At 50.7% G+C, this 18,599-nt stretch overlaps 5 protein-coding genes across 5 annotated transcripts; 2 read left to right on the top strand and 3 right to left on the bottom strand.

Annotated features, from left to right (window-relative positions):
* Window positions 1–343: 343 nt before the first annotated feature.
* Window positions 344–3,382, bottom strand: N7446_009588 (SMEK family protein; the record flags this gene model as incomplete). The annotated part of the gene is made up of 8 exons (XM_058518333.1): window positions 344–895; window positions 946–1,388; window positions 1,441–1,608; window positions 1,657–2,784; window positions 2,832–2,878; window positions 2,928–3,009; window positions 3,075–3,171; window positions 3,269–3,382. 8 exons carry the CDS (start codon window positions 3,380–3,382, stop codon window positions 344–346), a joined length of 2,631 nt encoding a protein of 876 aa, XP_058369121.1.
* An 888-nt stretch (window positions 3,383–4,270) lies between these two features.
* On the top strand, window positions 4,271–5,925 carry N7446_009587 (DUF914 domain membrane protein). The gene is made up of 3 exons (XM_058518332.1): window positions 4,271–4,769; window positions 4,821–5,011; window positions 5,059–5,925. The coding sequence occupies exons 1-3, from the start codon at window positions 4,543–4,545 to the stop codon at window positions 5,913–5,915; spliced, it is 1,275 nt and encodes a 424-aa protein (XP_058369120.1). The 5' UTR covers window positions 4,271–4,542; the 3' UTR covers window positions 5,916–5,925.
* Window positions 5,926–6,408: 483 nt separating this feature from the next.
* N7446_009586 (uncharacterized protein) lies at window positions 6,409–8,386 on the bottom strand (the record flags this gene model as incomplete). Its single annotated transcript, XM_058518331.1, has 2 exons — window positions 6,409–8,024; window positions 8,083–8,386. The coding sequence occupies 2 exons, from the start codon at window positions 8,384–8,386 to the stop codon at window positions 6,409–6,411; spliced, it is 1,920 nt and encodes a 639-aa protein (XP_058369119.1).
* Window positions 8,387–10,220: 1,834 nt separating this feature from the next.
* N7446_009585 (uncharacterized protein) lies at window positions 10,221–11,825 on the bottom strand (the record flags this gene model as incomplete). Its single annotated transcript, XM_058518330.1, has 5 exons — window positions 10,221–10,966; window positions 11,147–11,365; window positions 11,422–11,526; window positions 11,627–11,683; window positions 11,738–11,825. 5 exons carry the CDS (start codon window positions 11,823–11,825, stop codon window positions 10,221–10,223), a joined length of 1,215 nt encoding a protein of 404 aa, XP_058369118.1.
* Window positions 11,826–14,938: 3,113 nt separating this feature from the next.
* On the top strand, window positions 14,939–18,256 carry N7446_009584 (uncharacterized protein; the record flags this gene model as incomplete). The annotated part of the gene is made up of 4 exons (XM_058518329.1): window positions 14,939–15,458; window positions 15,507–15,578; window positions 15,630–15,848; window positions 15,906–18,256. The coding sequence occupies 4 exons, from the start codon at window positions 14,939–14,941 to the stop codon at window positions 18,254–18,256; spliced, it is 3,162 nt and encodes a 1,053-aa protein (XP_058369117.1).
* Window positions 18,257–18,599: the final 343 nt, after the last annotated feature.

Below are 18,599 nucleotides of genomic sequence, written 5' to 3'. Positions count from 1 at the left end.
TCCGACTCCCCTGGTCGCGATCTAAACCCAACCTGGAAAAAAAGAACAAGAATAGGCACCACAAGGCCAGTTCCAATGCATTGCCCAGAGACGCCATGTACATCAACCATTCAATCCCGCTAATTCGGGACACGAGAGAAAGAAAAACCACATAGGGCCAGGCGAAGAAAAAAGAAGAGCAGCCTTCAAAGAAGAAAGAAGAAAGATATCGCCTGAAGAACAGCAAGCAAGAGATAACAATGGGGGACACCCGCAATCGTATCTGGTATCTAGGTCATGGGAAGCAAAACATAAAAGGCTGCTTAATCCAGGGAAACAAAAACGCCCGGCTTATGGGTAATAATTATCCACCTTCGTTACCTTGACTCTCGTCGCGGTTCTCCTTTTCATTATTCTCACTTGTGATGTCTGTGCAATTGTCGCCTTCTGACGTGGGGGATTTGGTTGTTGATCCGATGTTGATGGCGATTCTCTTGGGCGCAGCGGTGACACTGCTTAGAATCGGTGTGGCTCCTTTGTCTGCCATTGATCCGATAGACATGGTCTTTTTCCGATTCAATATCCCGGCGCCGGAATTGCTGCTTGTGGAGCTTCTGCGTTTGGGTCCGGCGGAGAGTTTGATCAGCTCGTCGTCGTCTTCTTCTTCGCGTCTGCGCTTTTCTGCTAGTCGTTCCGGCGGAGGAGTTGGAGCGGTTGGTGATGCCGTTGGGGCTTCTGTGGGGTCCTCGGTTTGGCCAGTCGCTGGCTGGGCCTTGGCAGATTGCTCTGGACTTTCTGGCTTGGTGTCCATGATATCTTCGTCGTCATCGTCCGGGTAGTCAACCAACGACTTGACAGCCGGAGAGGCAGATCCGTTTGGAGGCCCAACAGTGATGGTTCCACGGTCCTGAGACCACTGTTTCTTGTCAGTTTCTCTGTTGTCTGTATAATCCAAAATTCACGTACCTCGTCTTCGTCATCGGACGTGTTGAAGTATTCGTCTTCAGCAGCGTCCATTTCCCTTACGCCTTGCCAACGTTGGCCATTCATGGGGATTCGTCGAGGGGTGCTGCCTTCGTCCTGACTGAACAGTGCCGAGTCAGCCTCGGCGCCGTATCCCTGCCCCTGCATTTGGTCATATCGAAGGATTAAGCTTTGGAAGGTATCAACATAGGTGATGCTTTCGAGCTTTTCACGATATTTCTCGACCACGTGAGTGATGAATGGCTTGATGTTCTCCTTCTTGATAAACTCGAAGAGCTCAAGACAGGCCGAGTTGAGTAGGTTGTCGCGTGGCATTGTTTCATAGACGATGTCAAGGATCAATCCAAATGTGTTGTTGTGTGTCATGAGAGCTTGGTAGAAGGTATCTTGAAGACTGATCAGGGTGCGGAAGAATTTGAGGGCGACTTTATCAAGATCAGTACAATGATCCAAGCTTAGATGGAAAGGGCTACTCACTCAGCTTCAGGTGTTTCTGGGGTACCCGCAGGAGCTGCGCAACCTGAGGCGCGAGGGATTCGCTCTGGATGGAGTTGCGTGTGCGGAAGAGGTGCTGGCGAACGAAAAAAGTGAGGATATCAACAAGATGCGAGTAGAGGGTGACCTCTTGGAATGTCAAATCATTAACTAGAGACGTTAACAACTTCTGCAGGCCCAAGAATTCTGGATACTTACGGGTTGCGCGATTCGCAAGCTGTTTGAGGGGTTGGAACAGCCGCTTTGAAGACTCGTCGAAATGCTGTTGGACAAATGCATCGGAAAGAAGATTGTTAGTGCGGACTTTGAAGTAATCGGGACCAGCCCGACCAAGCGGGTCCTGCAAGGGAATCTGGGGATCAAGGAGAACCTTGATGGCATCGGCAAGTTGGTTTTTGACACCAAGGTCGGTCTCCACGTGGAGAAGATCAATCAAGGTGTCTGTGAGAGGGGTCTTCTTCTCGTTTACAGCCTTCAGCATGTACCCTCTCATCATGACCGGATCGTGATCCAGCAGAGCGACGAGAATATCAATGCCTGTCGTGCGCATGGCCGGATTCATGTGCTTCACGGCAAAGGCAATCACAGCGAACAGGCCGTGACTGATGAAATTGGCGAACAATTGGGCTCGCGATTGGACCTGCAGATTCTTCGCAATGCCAGCGCACTGGTGAAGGAACTGCACAGCATCATCCTTGCGCCTCGCGTCCATGTTCCTCGGGTCGAAGACAGAGAATAGTTCTCGCAGGAATGGGCCATTCCCTTGTATGTGATTCACAATTTCCATCTGATTGAAGAAGATCAACGAGTTGAGCACTGAGAATGTCGGGTCATCCAGAATCCGAGCCAGCACCACGTCTTTAAGGTACTGCAGCCTCCAAGTATTGCGAATCTTACGGCGAATGATCGGGTCCTTGATCGGAACGACTTCCTTGTATCGTGACTTGTCGGCGAGATATTGTCGGTGGTTTGCCTTGTGCGTGGGGAATTCGGGGTCATATTCCAGAGCTCCCACCACCCCCAGGATGACATTATCGGCGACAACGGTTTCGATGATGCTATTGTCGTTCAGAAGGATAAGAGACTTCATAATGTTGCAAAGACGGTGCAGGTCGATTAAGCTTTCCAGATCCTCGGCCATTTCTACTAGCGGGACCAACTTCGAAATGTATTCATCGCGAATGATGTATTTAGATAGCGCATCTCGGCCGTTTTGCGTCATACTCGCGGCTCGGACAATCTGTTCGATCTCGGGGAGGTGGCCAAGTTCGGGGGCTGGTAATACGATGGATTGATAGCTTTCGAGGTCGTCGGACAAGGCATCATCTAAAGAAAGTTAGGGACTATGAGGCTCGAATGCGCAACACACTTACCAGTAGGCAAACTGAGAAGATGTTGTTGGACGGCATTGACAAAGTCCCTTTGCGTGGTCAGCTCGCGCGCGCCAAGGTTTAACCCAGCTTTCTCACCAGATAACAGCACAACCCTCTGCCTCCTGGAAACTCAGCGCCATATCCGTGCCATTCGGCTCTGTCCATACGATCAAAGTCTCTGGTCGCGTGATACAGACGTCAGCAAAAACACATTCTTCCGGGCGGAGATGGCGGGATAGAAACCTTGTTGCTTTTGGTAGCCCTCATCCTTGCCTATTTTCGTTTGAAGCAAGATGCGGTTGGGTTGATCTTCAGATTCGACGAATATTCGAGGCTCCTCCTAGATGAATCGCGATCAGCAGGTATTGATGGCGATGGCGCTGATGCGCGTCGGGGTCGCGCGATGAAATATCAGTGCGCGCAACGCGCCAACTCACCCCCATGATCTGACCCGTGCAGAAACCGGTTCCCCGATCAAACCAGTCATTATCCCTCAGCTCGTAGACCTTGACTCGTTTGCGACCGTCGGGCGGCTGTACTTCCAGCGCCATGATCCGGAAACAGGGAGAGGCGTCTCGTCACTCCGGGCCACAGCTGAGAGTGCACCCGAGAGGAGAGCCAGAGAAGGCGAAAAGTAAAAAGTAAAAAAGAGATGACCCAGGTTGTGAAGAGGATGGCGGAAAGAAGGAGGGTGGAGATCCCAAAGATGATGAAAGAGTCTGCGGAGGGGATGACGATCGGGAACTCAGGTCCACCTGACGGCCTCGGCAGGTTCACTTCAAAGTCAAGATTTGCCCTGGGAAGAAGGGAGGGAAGAATTTAACACGCGATCGGGAAGAAAGTGGGAACTTCCGGATCTTCCAGAACTTCTTTACTGTAGGCAGACATCCATAACTTAGATAGGTACCTAGATAGCTACCTAGGTATCCCGAGTCTATGCTATCTAAGCTACAATGTACATGTAGTGACATGTTAAGTTAGTTAACTTAACTTACATACTAAGAACATACATGTATGTACCTGTCTGCTTATACTTTTACTCTGCCGAAATTAGGCTACTTTGTGGTCTTCCGTGATCGGCGAAGGGGGAACCTTCTCAGGGGTTTCGGAATGGCGTCAGTATACACATTAGCTTACTACATGCATGTACATGTAAATGTACTAACTACAGACTACAACTGTGAAAATCGAATTTAAGATTCGTCTGTAAATCTATAAATATTCGCAAACCCGCATGGATCTCCACCTAAACCTACCATTACTCTGGTACACTGCCCTAGAATGCCTGGTACGTGCGAAGTACCTCTCATTCCGGCAGCTCTTCGGCCTCAAGTCAAGTCACTGCCCCGTACCGCTGCTTCCAAGCCTTCCAGATGCTGACATAACCACCCAGATGGGCAGTTCCGCTGCACAGACCCTTACCGCCTCCACCATCCTGGCTCTGATTGGCCAATACTATCAGCATGGCAGATTTCTTATCGAAATGACCCGATTAGGAAAGGTTCCAGGCCTCGGCGCGCTTTTCTAGTCTTGATAGATTTTTCTTCCCGTTCTCACTTTCCTGCGTGACGGTGTTTAGTGCCTTACACGAGCGACTTAGGGAGTTTTGCGCTCGTTTATCTTTTATAAAGCTCCCTCTCCAGCAGCAGAAGTTACCCTAGACTGCGATCTGCGGATATCACAACCCCGCTTTCACGATTTTACGTTCACCATGTCTGAATCGAAGGACCAAGTCACCGTGCAAGCATCCACTGTGGACGAGCCTGCTCGCACAAGCTCCTCTGCTCAATCACTGCCCAAGGATGCTGCGGCGCCGAGCTTTTCCCGGGAGGAAGAGACTGAGCGCCCCGAGCAGCCAGCGGACCAGATTGATGATCTGAAGAAGGGTCGCCTGGCCTACTTTAAGACCAAGGAGTTTTACATTGTCCTAGTGTTAGGGTGAGTGACCTACCTCTCAAACTCGGAGCTCTGTGCCTAATTTGTCTACAGCCAAATCCTCGCCATTGCCAATACTGCGACGGGTACCTTTACCACCCTTCTCGGTCAAGAGAACTGGTCAATCACCGCGTTCCAGACATTCCTTAACTATGTACTGTTGAACGCAATCTTTACTCCCTACACGATGTACCGTTACGGCTTCAAGGGCTGGCTCCGATTAGTTTTGCGTGACGGCTGGAAATGTTGGTCTTCTTGATCCCCGGTAATAGTACTCTGCTAATATCAATAGACATCATCCTTGCTTTCTGCGACGTGGAAGGCAACTACTTTATTGTGCTGGCATACAAATACACAACCATGCTGAGCGCACAACTAATCAACTTCTGGGCCATCGTCGTGGTCGTGGTCCTCTCGTTCCTCTTCTTGAAGGTTCGATACCACATCTCCCAAGTCCTGGGTATCCTAATTTGTATCGGCGGCATGGGTATCCTCATCGCATCTGATCATATCACCGGCACCAACGGCGGAGACATTTCTCACGGCAACCAGCTAAAGGGCGACCTGTTCGCGCTTCTAGGCGCAACCTTCTACGGCTTCACCAACACTGGCGAAGAATACTTCGTCAGCACGCGTCCCGTCTACGAGGTTCTCGGGCAGATGTCCTTCTTCGGTATGATCATCAACGGTGTCCAGGCTGGAATCTTCGACCGAAGCTCTTTCGCCACTGCCCACTGGAACGGCAAGGTCGGTGGCTACCTAACCGGTTATACTCTCTGTCTGAGTATGTTCTACTGTCTCGCCCCGCTGCTCTTCCGTCTCTCGTCTGCGGCCTTCTTCAACATCTCTATGCTCACTATGAACTTCTGGGGTGTTATCATCGGTGTTGAAGTCTTCCACTACCACATCCACTGGATGTATCCGATTGCCTTTGTTCTGATCATTGTTGGTCAGCTCATCTACTTTATTGGTCGTCGGGTCCTCGCTGAGGCTCGTAAGCCGTGGCTCGGATCAAACCAGGAGCGTGGTGTGGTCGGTATCTTCACTGCGAAGAGGAAGATTGAGCATGCAGCTCCTGCTGCTACCGGTTCCAATGATCATGGTCGTGATCATGTGCAGACTCCTGCGGTAAATACCAGCTCTGTCTGATTTTGTTGGGAATGATCTTTTTTCTTCCTTCTAAATGATCTACACAGAGAATGAACGGGAAGAGACAGATAAACGACAATGTCTTTTGCTCTTTAGGGTTGTTACACATTAATTCGTGTCGTCATGATCTTTGAAAGTTGTTGTGTGCTCAAGACATGTTATAATGCTTAATCTAAAATAATACGTTGATTAAAGCCACTTTTCATCTGACATCACTGTAGTCAATAGTTAAACTTCAGTAAACGATACTATGCTCTGCATACGATCTTCATCTACCAATGATTACGACGTATTCGTAACTGGACACCAATTGCTGAAAATCATACATTTCCATCAACTCGAGCCTAATATATATCCCAAGATCTTGGTACACAATTTGCTTGGTATACAACTTTGTTCCTAAATGCATCCCCCTAACAGCGAAACCACCATCAATTGCATCTCACACTCACACAATACAGCATATATCTACCTACGCACTCCAAATCTTCCTCTAGAAGTCAGGCAGCAAGCTGGTGTGGTGACCGCGGTGGCCGTGATGGGTGTGATGGCCGAGATTACCGTGATGGGCTTTAGGAGCTCCAGCACAGGCAGAGAATGCAGCCTCATCGGACGATTCATCTGCGGGAATGCCAGTGGGAATGGCGGAGGGAATGACACCTTCAAAGCCAGTATCGGCGCTGCCAGAGGCGGCGGGGACAACAGGAGCAGCGGAAGCGGCCGCAGAAACGACAGGAGAGGCGTTTGAGGCTTCGGATGAAGCATCTGAAGAAGCACCCGATGAAGCACCGGAGGCGGCAGGAACGGCAGCAGATGAGGCAGCAGGAGCCGCAGTAGAAGCGACCTCGGTAGAGGCGCTAGCTGAGTCGTCAGAGGAAGCGTCAGAAGCGACGTTGGAAGAGGCGTCAACGGAGGCAGTAGCAGTGGCAGCAGCAGTGGCAGTGGTGGCAGCAGCAGAAGAAGTATCAACACCCCCAAGACTCAAACAGGCAACACTAATCTTCTTAGTACTCGACGAAGAAGAGTCATCAACAGCCTGCGACAAATCCCAAGTCATACTAACATAAGGCCAGCAAACGCGGCCATCAGACATAGTCACCATATCACCAGCAACATAAACATCCTCACTAGAAATGGCCTCCCCAACCTTCGCACCAGTCGAATCAACCTGCTGGAAGAAAGTACCGGCAAAAGTACCCCGGCATCCCATAGCAATGTAATCACAAGTAGGATTCGAGATCTCCTCCCAAGAAACAACAGCATTGGCACTATCAAAGGTAGCAGCATGCGCATTCGAGCAATCATTCGATCCACTCGTCACCCAATTAACCTGGCTATCGCCATCCTCAGTACCAACAACAGAGGTAGCCTGGTCACCAACCTTAGTATACTTATCCGAGAACAACGAAATAGCAACATTGCGCCCATTCGTCCGGTTCTGCACATTCGTATACCCACTCCCCATCCACGCATTCTCAGTAACATCCATCGCGCCACGCGACACCCAAGCAAAGATATACTTCGTAGTCTCAGCAAAACGCGCAAGCGCACTGTAACTACCAGACATACCACCCATAGCCTCACCACCAGCACCATTGGTGGTATTCTCGTTCGAGATCTTGACGCCGTCGGTGCTCATACCCTGAGTCTTGGTATTGAGCCAGATAGCGCCCTGGTCTTCGGCGCAGATACTAGCGAAGGGCGCAGCGTCCGCGGCCTCGAAAGCAATACCAGTGTTGTGGCTGCAGCCCCAGGAGCTGGAGGCGCCGGCGATGGTTACCAGGGTTCCGTTTGTTGAGACGTATTCGATGCTGTCGCCGAAGTGGCCTGAGGCGTCGCCTGAGTAGTCGGTTACCACGAAGTAGGCGCCGTAGAGGCCTGCTTTTTCGGAGTAGACCAAGTCGCCGTTTAGGTCCGGCGATGCCGAAAGTCCGTCTGAGGTGTGCACACCTGGTCCACCCAGCCAGGTCTTGAAGGTTTGCTTGCCGCTGGTGTAGCGGTACAGGACTGGGACTGGGGTGTCACTTGGTGGGGCGTTGGTTGTTCCTGAGGGCATCGCCTCGTTGGTTAGGAGGGCGAAGCCATCGTTGTGGGCGACGAGACCGCCGGCTGGGTTGGTGTTAGTTGATGGATTTGTTCGGGTGCGAGAGAGTTAGGGCTAGCATACCTTCCTTTCCGCCGCTAACAGTGACGGTGGTTCCGGTGGCTTTGAAGGTGTCAGGGTCCAATTGCTGGACGTGGACATCTGTCGCACTAGAATCAAGGTACGCGATGTATGCGGACTTTCCGTCTGGCGAGACGGCGAATGGGGTACGGCGGTGATGGGGGTATCCAGTCCAGTACGATGCCTTCACGGGGTTGAAGGAATAGTCGAGTGCCAGCACGTCGACGTTAGTTTTGAGGTTAGACTTGAGGAGCGAAGCTGAGGCGCCCAGCGCCGAAAGCAGAGAAAGAACGAAAGTCCCACGCATGTTGGGGTGATAGTCGGTGGCGCTGCCTGTCGATTTTCCTGGATGTTGATGGGATCTGCACACTTTATATCATTATAGCTCTATTTAGAGATACGGATACGGACACGAACATCAATAAATTATCACACGAACTGTCGCATCATCGGCGACAGGTGGACATATGGACAGTCTAATTGTCTGGTGTATAGTAGAAGCGGATGGAAAAGGTACATCATCCGTGCCTAGTGAAACACTGTTTTAACGCCATCTACTTGGAACACCCTCTTTCTCCACAACCATATGTTCTTGGCTGAGACTACCCCTATAATGCCCCATTTCCTTCCGGGTTCACTCATTTCGGTGTCTTCTCGGGAGGAAAGTGAATAATAATGCTCCAATGATGGGGTCATATCCGGCAGCCCTACATGTAAGCGGAATTAAAGATGAAACGGGAGAATTAGCACCGGATGCCACAGGGGCCTTTCTTTCTATTGTACATGTAAGTTCTAGCATAGAAAGCGCTTGGAATGGGCTCGAATTGATATATTTTAGCCGTTAATCTATAGACAATTAAAGTTAAGGCTCAGAACATAACCATAAAGCCGACCCTTGCTATTAACCATCATACAACCCTCAAATCTAGATGAATTAATGTCACAATATGGCGTTCATTAGCGTTATAATCCTCTCTGTCCCTTTTCAACATGTCCAAATTCACTATCAGTCTTCGTCGGAAAGACTTGCCTAAACATCTCGATCAACATGCCCCAAAGGATGAATTCTCATACTATAATGGCAGATTATAATTTCTAGAGCAAGTGAGACTAAAATTGCTACGCCAACATAGCCAGATCACCGGTGTGTTCCACACAACCAAACCAAAAGACAGGGCACCAGATCGTATGCTAAGCCGAACGCGATATCAGAAACCAGAATGTCATATACCAAGCCAACCCATCAAAGTGCCGATAACCAAAGGCAAGGCCAGGCAAACATAAGAAAGGAGAGACAAAGACAAGAGAAGATAAAGCAGAAGCCCAGTCCCAGTCCCAATCCCGATCCCAATTGGTGTCCATAGCAGTGCCGGAACGAGATCAAACGAAGCCAAGTAACCAAGTATCCTAGTCGAGGTATAGAAGCAAACTCCAGGCGTTTTTACATCTGCAACGGCATTATATCGTTACCAAATCTCACCAACCAAACCTTGGAAAAGAAAGACAAATGAAAAAACAAGAAAAATTAAATCAATATCCAAATCGAAATATCCGTTTTGAGCCGCGATTCGCCTCTCTCCTCCATAGCAGAGGTAGTAAAACAGGCAGACCAATGTCCCAAAAAAACAAGTTCAATGTGCAGTTCCCGAACCGACCCCCAGAAAGAAAAAAAACCTTTGCATATCCGACATGAAAAACACCGAGAAATGACCCACGAGCTTCGAAAATAAGCGCCATTATTCCGACCATTCCGCACGGGCACCGGAGCAGAAAACAAAAAGCAAAGAAGGCAAAAAAGAATCACAAGATGCTGACCCGAGATACGAGAGAAGACATGATATGATCCACAAGCGGACACCATCCGCCGACACCAAAGAGGGAAAAATCAAAACAGCACCCACAGTCCTTTCCCAAGCCTGCATAAAACCAACCAGAACCAAAACATAGAAAAGCAAAACCGGGACGAGCGCACCAAAAAACAACCAGCATCCTTCTGCCGAATGATATGTACCAGACTCGAAAAAAATCCGTTTGTCAAATTTCAAAGCAATGAAAGGGGTCCGCTTTTGTTCTCACAACGCCACAAGCAAGAAAAATGCCAAGTGCAATATGTCAATGCTCACTCGGATCGCGTTGTCGGCTTAGCCCCAGACTGATGCCTGGACGCCGAGTCCGCTCTTCGAGCCCCAGACACCGCTGCCGTTGCTCCAGCCGAGGCTGACACCACCAGCCGGGTCCTTGGCTCCGGGTCCAACAGCAGAAGGTACAACAGGGGTAGGACCGGCGGACGAGGTACGCTCGGTGGCAGGACCAGTGGCCGGGTCAGCAGAGGTGAAGCCGAGACCCAGCGGGGAGGGAAGTGGGGTGGTCGAACGCTTGTTCAATGCTGGGTTGGAGGGAGGAGCGGTAGTTTGACCAGGGACGGGGCGGGAACCAATAGGGCCGACGGAGCCGATAGGGCCGGCGACGGGCTTGGACGGGGCCTGGCGGGAAGAAGGCGAGTCGGCACCGGGCGACGAGGTCGAGGTAACGGGCTGCTCGCCAAAGCCGGCGTTGATGGCGGAGCTAGGCGAGGAGGTGCTGTTGGCACGGGAGGGCGACTGCAGAGCTGCGTCAGCGCTAGCGGTGCCAGCCTGGGTCAGGCCGAATGGGTCCACGCCACGGGGGGACGAGCCGCGCACGCCGGATGATGGGGTGGCACCACCGGCTTGGCTATCGGGGCGCGAGTTATCATCGGAGAAGGCACCAGGCGGGAAGAAGGCAGGGCTTTCGTTGCCGTACAGGGCGCGGTGCTGGCGGGCGAGGAGCTCGCGGCGGCTGTCTTCGCTCACGGCAGCTGGGCTGGTGGAACGATCGGATTTGCTTGCGGACATTTCGGCGAGGAGGCCTTGAAAGGAAGAAGAAAAAGTATTAAAACCCTGTGTTCACAAGAGACAACAAAAAGCCAAACCAAATATATTACACAAGGCTGACAAGATATAGACGAATATGAAATGAAAAAAGCCGACGGGGGAATATAACGAGGCTCAAGAAAAAAATGGAAGAGAAATCAGACGCTACCACGTACTTCGGTTGTACTGTTGTTCCTGGTGATAGTTGCGGAGTTCCCTCTCACGCTGTGCCGCCATCCGACGCTTCGCCTGCATCATTTGTTCCACCTCGTTGGGACGACCCTGGTACCGCTGTGAGGCGTAGAAGCCCTGGGCATTGCCGGACGGGGGCATCCGCGAGCCATCGAACTCGCTGATCGAATGGTGTCGCTGGGGGCCACCACCCATGCGAGGGTCTGTCAACGGACAAGTCAGAAACGCGTTCTGCGAGCCATTTGTACCCGCAACATACCGTAGTCAGGGTAGGGCCGGCCCATCATCATGGGCATCGAGTCCCGTCGAGGAGCATTCCACAGCTTCCCGCTCTTGACGAGATTGTCGATCGCACGGTCGACCTCTTTTCCAAACGTCAGCCATTGATCATTGTGTCCATCACGTTTCCGGAGATTTCGGTTCGAGAGGCATCTCAAATATTGAAATAGAAAGTGTATCCATACCGTCAAACTGAGAGGAGAAGGCCGGGGAATCCTCGCGCTGGGAGACCGAGCTGGATCCTGAGAAATGTTAGTTGTGTGTGCGCCTCCGATCACCAAAATTTCAATCCATACCTGACCGGGAGGGAGGCACCGGCTGCTCCCACGAGACCTGGCGCGCAGCAGGTGCTTGCCAGCCCTGAGGTTCGTAGTACGAAGACATTGTTTCGAGAGACCGAAGGTGTTCAGGGGCAGAACGGCGCAGATGATCCGGAGGCGATCTGTCGAGACGAAAAAAATGTGAGTTCCGATCCACAACACGTTTCAACCCAAACATAAACGTAAAAAAGAAGAAACACCGGGGTTTTTCGTGGGGGAATCCAGCAGGGTATTGAATATGAAAAATTCCCCGTCAGACTTGTGGCTATTCCCAAAACTGGAATGACCAAAATGACCCGAGTACAGTAGTGCAATCGCAAAGGAAGTAAACACTTACTAGGGAGGGCCTCTTGTGATTCTACCACGAGTCAACGAGGCAGAAGGGAATTTGAAGAAAAGGAGAGAGGGTCCCTATGGGGGGTGTGGGTGTATTACCTTATAGAGGGGAGGAGGGGGTGTGTTTTTTTTTTTTTTTTTCCTTACACGAAAAGGAGTCTACTTTTGTTGATGTACAACATTGCTTTTTTATTATTTAACAAGCCTCTTAATAAGTCTTTTATCGGCATCTATATGACTGTCACCATACCTTAGAGACATCAGACAACATTGCATTTCTTTTTTCCTCAGATATTCAACGCGGCAATTCCCGGCAACCCAAGTGTTCTTATTCGTCCAAGTCGGGCCCGGTCACCGGAGATTGGGATGTCTAAGCGTGCGCCCTAACACTCGATAATTACTATTCTTTATTATTCTACGCTTTCTTTTGACTTGGAAGAATTCAACTGCAAAGGCTGTTCCCCACTTTATTGTGGACATTGACATTGTCCGTAATATGCACTTCTATATACCTCATTTCTTATATAAGACAATATTGCAGGCTCTATAAAACCACAGACTCTCAATCCCTCAGAACCGGATTCCGTCTGGCCACTGTACGATGATACCAAACTGCAATAGGTCCCACACGATGCAGTCAGCCTGCCAAGAATCCCCTCTGGGCGAGGCGAATGTAGTCGCATCTGGAATATGATCTGCATGTATATCGATGTTCAATGGTCTGAACAAACGTATGTAATCGCTATATATGGAGTATGCATCAGCAAATAGAACAATAGAAGTCAAGGATCTAGACGACACTTCGAATCCTGGAGTCCTTCAACCCCAGCAATGCAATGCAATAGTAACATCCTAGAATACAGTTTGATGCGCTATGACCAGCCCGTCTCGGTCAATTCAGGAGAGGGCGGGGGCTTCATTTTATATTCTTCCGCAAGGTCCGCGCCCCTCTGAACAGGATTGGCCCAAAATCCGTGTACACATCCGGCGGCCAGTAAGCAGAATGGTTCCCCACGAAGATGTAAAGATGTGGGTGTGATCGGGGTGAATTGAGAAAAGGCATAACTACAAGTATATCAAGATGCTGAGGAATATAGTTGAACTATGAAAACTCACCAGCTTCCCCAGTAACCGAGGCTACGGTTCAACAGCACAGCACAAACCCTCCGGAAAATGCGTCGCTAACACGATCCCGAACCTGCGTCTGCATTCAGCGTTACCCTGGGAGTCCAGAGCGTGGTAAAGATTCTTCCCCTCGTCATACTGTACATGTACATGGGACTGTGCTTCGGCCCAATCCAGTCCCAGTCATAGTGGTCTTCCCCACGCGTGCGTGAATCAAAGGCAGTGAGGTCATGTTGAAAGCCCTCCCAGTCACAGGCCATGGCTTTATCAACTCTGCTCGCCTGTTTTCTTTTCCCTCGAATGTTACAAAGAACTATGAGAAAGCCTCGTCCTAATGGAGTAACCGCCAATGTCAATGAACAAAGGCTACCGATCCCTGGTCGGTACTTGTATGGCCAGGACTGTGGAGGGGCTATTAGGCTCGAACCCACAAGGTTCTTCTCGGAGTATCTCAGCTCGGGGAGCATAGACATGAAGCATCGAATAGCCAAGTAACAAAGGATATAAATGCCTCAGGCCACAATCTGGATTAGGTTATAGTTGTGCACGTGCAAGGACCACGCGCGAGACGATCGCGGGGGTTGAAGAATAGGAGAGAGCTAAGTGAGGGATAGACGTGTTTTATTTACTATTCTGGCCAAATAACATCCTGAATAGCCAAGAAACTGCTATTCTTACTCTTACTCTTACTGTTAAAAGTCTGTGTTATCGATAACCCCCGTTATGGTACCTGCATGAATCCATAGCTGCATATATTAAGTTAAGGAGATAAATAGATAAATATGAGAGATTCAAACAAAGGACATGAAGCCCCTGAATACTGAGTATTCAATAAAAAGAGGGAGCTATTCCCCAATAGTGTTGCTACTCCGTGACGTTGACCCTATAATGAACTTCGGATTCTCTTCTCGCTGATCCTCTGATCCTCTGGTTCTCTGATCTCTGATCTCTGATCCAGCCTCTGATCCTCTGATCTTTCATTTATTCTTGATCTTTGATCTTATACTCGAATTACATATGTTTGGGTGGCCTTAAGGTGGACGGTCGGCAGTGTCTTTACCGCCGACAGGGGCTGACCTTTGATCATCTTCAACTCTCGAATTCCCCTCCTGGCAAGTCCACTTCTCACAGAAGGCTGGCTCCTACACATTCGCCTTTCCGTATACTGTTCCGTCGCATTCGCATACGCATCCCTTGCTCTTGGTCGGTTTCTTTGGATCAATTCAAGGAAACTCTCATTTTGACGTGACCTTTTTTTCCCTCTTGTCTTATTCTCATCTCCTGGTTGACGCATTGTCTCTTTTACTTTACTCTTTTCTCTCTTCGCCAGTCCCGGCCGAGTCCCGGAATAAGTCGTCCTGCGACTGTGTCGAGATTGATTCTTCCGGTGTCTCACACATCCCACGAAATCCCTCGTGTCAACCCGTACCTACTCGCCTTGCCCCGAACAAAAACGAACCTCACCAAATTCTTATACTGTGGTCAGTTGCCAACAGAGCCGACAGCGTGAACAGCGAGGGGTTTATATTGTGCGTGTTGGTGTGCGGGTGTGGACTCTTATCGATTTGCCGAGCCCGAACAGAAGGAACGCAACGCACAAGGACCGGCGAGGGTAGCTTGGGGGAATTGCTATATGGTCTCACACATCGATGGGAATGCGAATCGTTCCCACCACGGTGACGTCCCACCGATAACGGGTCAGCCCTCCACGATGTCATGGACATCGCAAACCGACGCGCCCGAGATTGCAGCTGCTCGCCCTCCATTGACCTCGCACCAGTCGAATTCCCTTCCCTCCACCCCATATCAACATGCGCGCAATCTCTCTTTACACTCTCGGTCGCCGTCCCCCGTCCGCGGAAGCACCTCCCCTCGATCCACACACTCCGAGGCAACACACCTCCCCCTTCTGCCCGGCAACCCCTCGGGCGATGTAAATATGAGACCGCCATGTCTGCATATCGAAGACGGATGCCGTATAGCTTGGGGGCAGATATATTACCAGAGGAGAAGGAAGGGTTAAAGGAACGCCTGGAGCCGGAGGAGGAAGAAAAATTGACGACGGATATCATGGACCTCTATGATCGGTTATTACCTTCTGCCGAGAGTGACGACCGAAGGCGACAACTGGTGCAAAAGTTGGAGAAGCTTTTCAATGAACAGTGGCCTGGCCATGAGATCAAGGCAAATATTTTTGGCTCGTCTGGGAACAAACTCTGTTCCAGTGACTCGGACGGTAGGTGTCGGACTCGAAGTTGAAAGGAAACCATACTGATTTGGGCAGTGGATATTTGTATCACAACCAACTTCAAGGATTTGGAGCAGGTGTGTCTGCTGGCGGCAGTGTTGGCCGATCGTAAGAGCCCAATTGACATTGAACTGGCCGTGCATTGACTGACTTGGATAGACGGGATGGAACGGGTCGTCTGCGTGTCGCATGCGAAGGTCCCTATTGTCAAGATTTGGGATCCTGAGCTGCGGTTGGCTTGTGACATGAACGTTAATAATACACTGGCGCTAGAAAACACTCGTATGATTCGAACATACGTCGAGGTGGATGATCGTGTGCGACCGTTGGCAATGTGCGTCAAGCATTGGACAAAGCGACGAGTTCTCAATGATGCTGGTAAGTAGTGCGCAACTGCCGCTTCGACGCGTTGACGCTGATACTAACGGGGTGTAGGTCTCGGCGGCACGTTAAGTTCATACACCTGGATCTGTTTGATAATTAACTTCCTGCAAACAAGAGAGCCTCCAATTCTCCCAAGTTTGCAAGCTCGTCCTCACAATAAGAGAATCACGCCTGATGGGTTGCTCTGCTCCTTTGACGACAATCTTGATATCCTGACTCAATTTGGCCGGAAGAACCATCAATCCGTTGGAGAGTTGTTCTTTGAATTCTTCAGGTATTATGGTCACGAATTGGATTTTGAGAAGAACGTCATCTCCGTGCGAGAAGGCAAATTGATCAACAAAGACGCCAAAAATTGGCATTTAGGCATGAACAACCGTCTCTGCGTGGAGGAGCCTTTCAACACGTCAAGAAACTTGGGCAACACCGCCGATGATACATCGTTCCGCGGACTCCACTTGGAATTACGAAGAGCTTTCAGATCCGTTGCTAAGGGTGATATGGCAGAGTGCTGTGAGCAGTTTGAGTTCCCACAAGAAGAGGAACGGACCTGGGAACGACCACCACCTCAACCTCGACCAACTCTTACTCCTTCGCTCCCGTCACGCGGTGGACGGGGAGGAAACCGTGGAGGCAGGTTTGGCAACCAATCTTCGCGAGGTGGACTTGGCGGACGTCGAACGTCCAACACTGGAAACAAGACAAACTTCCGGCAACCAAACACCGGAAATATGCCAGATATCTCACTACAGGCACAACAGCAGGCCCAATATCTTTTGCATGACCAATTATACCAGCAAATCCAGCTTCTCCAGGCACAGGAGCAGGAATTGCGGATGCAGCTGCACAACCAAGCATTGATCACTGGAAGGCCGCCACCGGTATTCATCCGACAGCCTTTCATCCAATTTCCCGTGCCACACCAACAAGATGTTGGCGATGAAAGCACACAGTCACGGTCAGGGACGGCCAGTCAATCAACACTCAGCCCAACACAGCGACAGCAAACATTCTACAACCCCAGTTACGCCGCAGTTGGCGCCGCTGGCACACAAGGCAGCACCACGAACCCTCCCTCCCCGGCGGCCGCTTCTGCTCTGCCTGATCTTGGCCGTAACCCTCGACGTGGATCTGTTGTTAACGGATCCCCCAAGTCCATTCGAGCCCATTCGCAGCCTGCGCGCCCCCAAAATTCGCCCTCTCTTCCAAATTATATCCCCGTTTATACTATCCCACAACCTGCGGAGGGCTGGCCTAAACAACGGCCGGCTCCCGAATCATCAGAGGGTGGTGAAGGTAGCGGAGATGAGCAAGCAATGCGATCAAACAGCCTTGCCAGCAATGGTTCGCGCTCGGACTCGGTCGATGAGAACCGGCCGCAAGAAGTTTTGAGTTATTACATGACTCCTCAACAACTGCAGGCCTTCCAGCAAGGTTCCATGATGTCACCGATGTCCACGCAAATGGGATTGCAGATCCCCAATGGATATTCTTATGTTCCCATCCAACAAGAGTATCGACAAGGATCGTTCTCGTCAGGCACTGCTCGTTCTGAGCAGAACTCAGCCCCCAAGCCTCCATCGCAGCCGGCCAAGTCTCCGCGGCCAATTGTGCCCGGTCCATTGATTGTCGATGGCTCGGTGCCTCCGAGCGAAACCCGCTCATCATATGCGTCGGATCTAATTGATCCCTATTCTGCCATCAGCCATTACACGTCGACCTCGGATGACCACAACATGAACACACCTGCCAGCTTTTCGGACTCTTTGTCTCAGGATTACCAGGATTCTGGGTCCTTTGATGATATGGAGCACTCTACCGTCTTCACTCGGCCGTCTATCGAGACCCAAAAGGTGAACGGCGTGAATGGTGAAAGACCAAGCACAAATGGTCGGCCCGAGGTTCTCGCCGATCGGTTGCAGAACTACCATTTGTCAGCCGCCAAACTGTCTCAACAGCCTGCAAAGACAAGTCCGGAGCGACCAAAGAATGGCACAGCACAGGGGACGAGCAAGGACTCTCAGCCTCGAAACTCCGGCACGGGTGACAAACCCGCTACCTCTGGACCGAATGAAAACCGGCATCAGACAACCAATTCGAAACGCCGAACAAATGGCGAGACTTCAGACAAGACAAACAGCGTCAATGGCAAGGCCAAGCCCAAAGGCCGCCACGATGCGTCTCATAACACCGCCCAAGGTTCTAAAGACCGACACACCGACCACCCGCCCCGAAAGCCAGGCGGCCAGACCAACGGCACGAACGAGACAAACCACGGCGGCTGGCAGACTACAAAGAAGAAGAACCGCAAAAACACCAAATCATCCAGCGACTCTCGACACGGTATCAATGGTGGCCCCGAGCCCCTCCCAGCAGATGAATCCCTGCGAAAAGGCGGCTGAACCCGAGTGTCTGCCGTGTACCGTTTCCTTCTCGCCATTCCGTTTCCCCCATACCCAAACACAAAACACAAATCTCATAAAAAGCAAGTAGACCTCCTGGTCTACTACCCAACTTGCCCATCCCACCAGTATACCACCTCGGCAGATCGATTGACAAACTGAGTGTCAACCTCAACCTCAATCTCTCCCGAAAATACAGAACGTCCGTCTCTCTTCCCCTCCCCCACCCCATTGAAGGATTGTACCAGAAGTAAAAGGGGGGAATACCATATGCATGCATTCATCATTGTCATTGTCATTGCCATTGTCATCGTCATCAGGAGAAAAGAACAAAGAGGGTGGC

The sequence above is a fragment of the Penicillium canescens genome, assembly GCF_028828765.1.
Source record: "Penicillium canescens strain IBT 15451 chromosome Unknown utg000006l_segment0_segment0, whole genome shotgun sequence".
Taxonomy (NCBI): Eukaryota; Fungi; Ascomycota; class Eurotiomycetes; order Eurotiales; family Aspergillaceae; genus Penicillium; species Penicillium canescens.
Note: the sequence above shows the minus strand (reverse complement) of the source record. Positions and strands in the feature narration are given on the sequence as shown.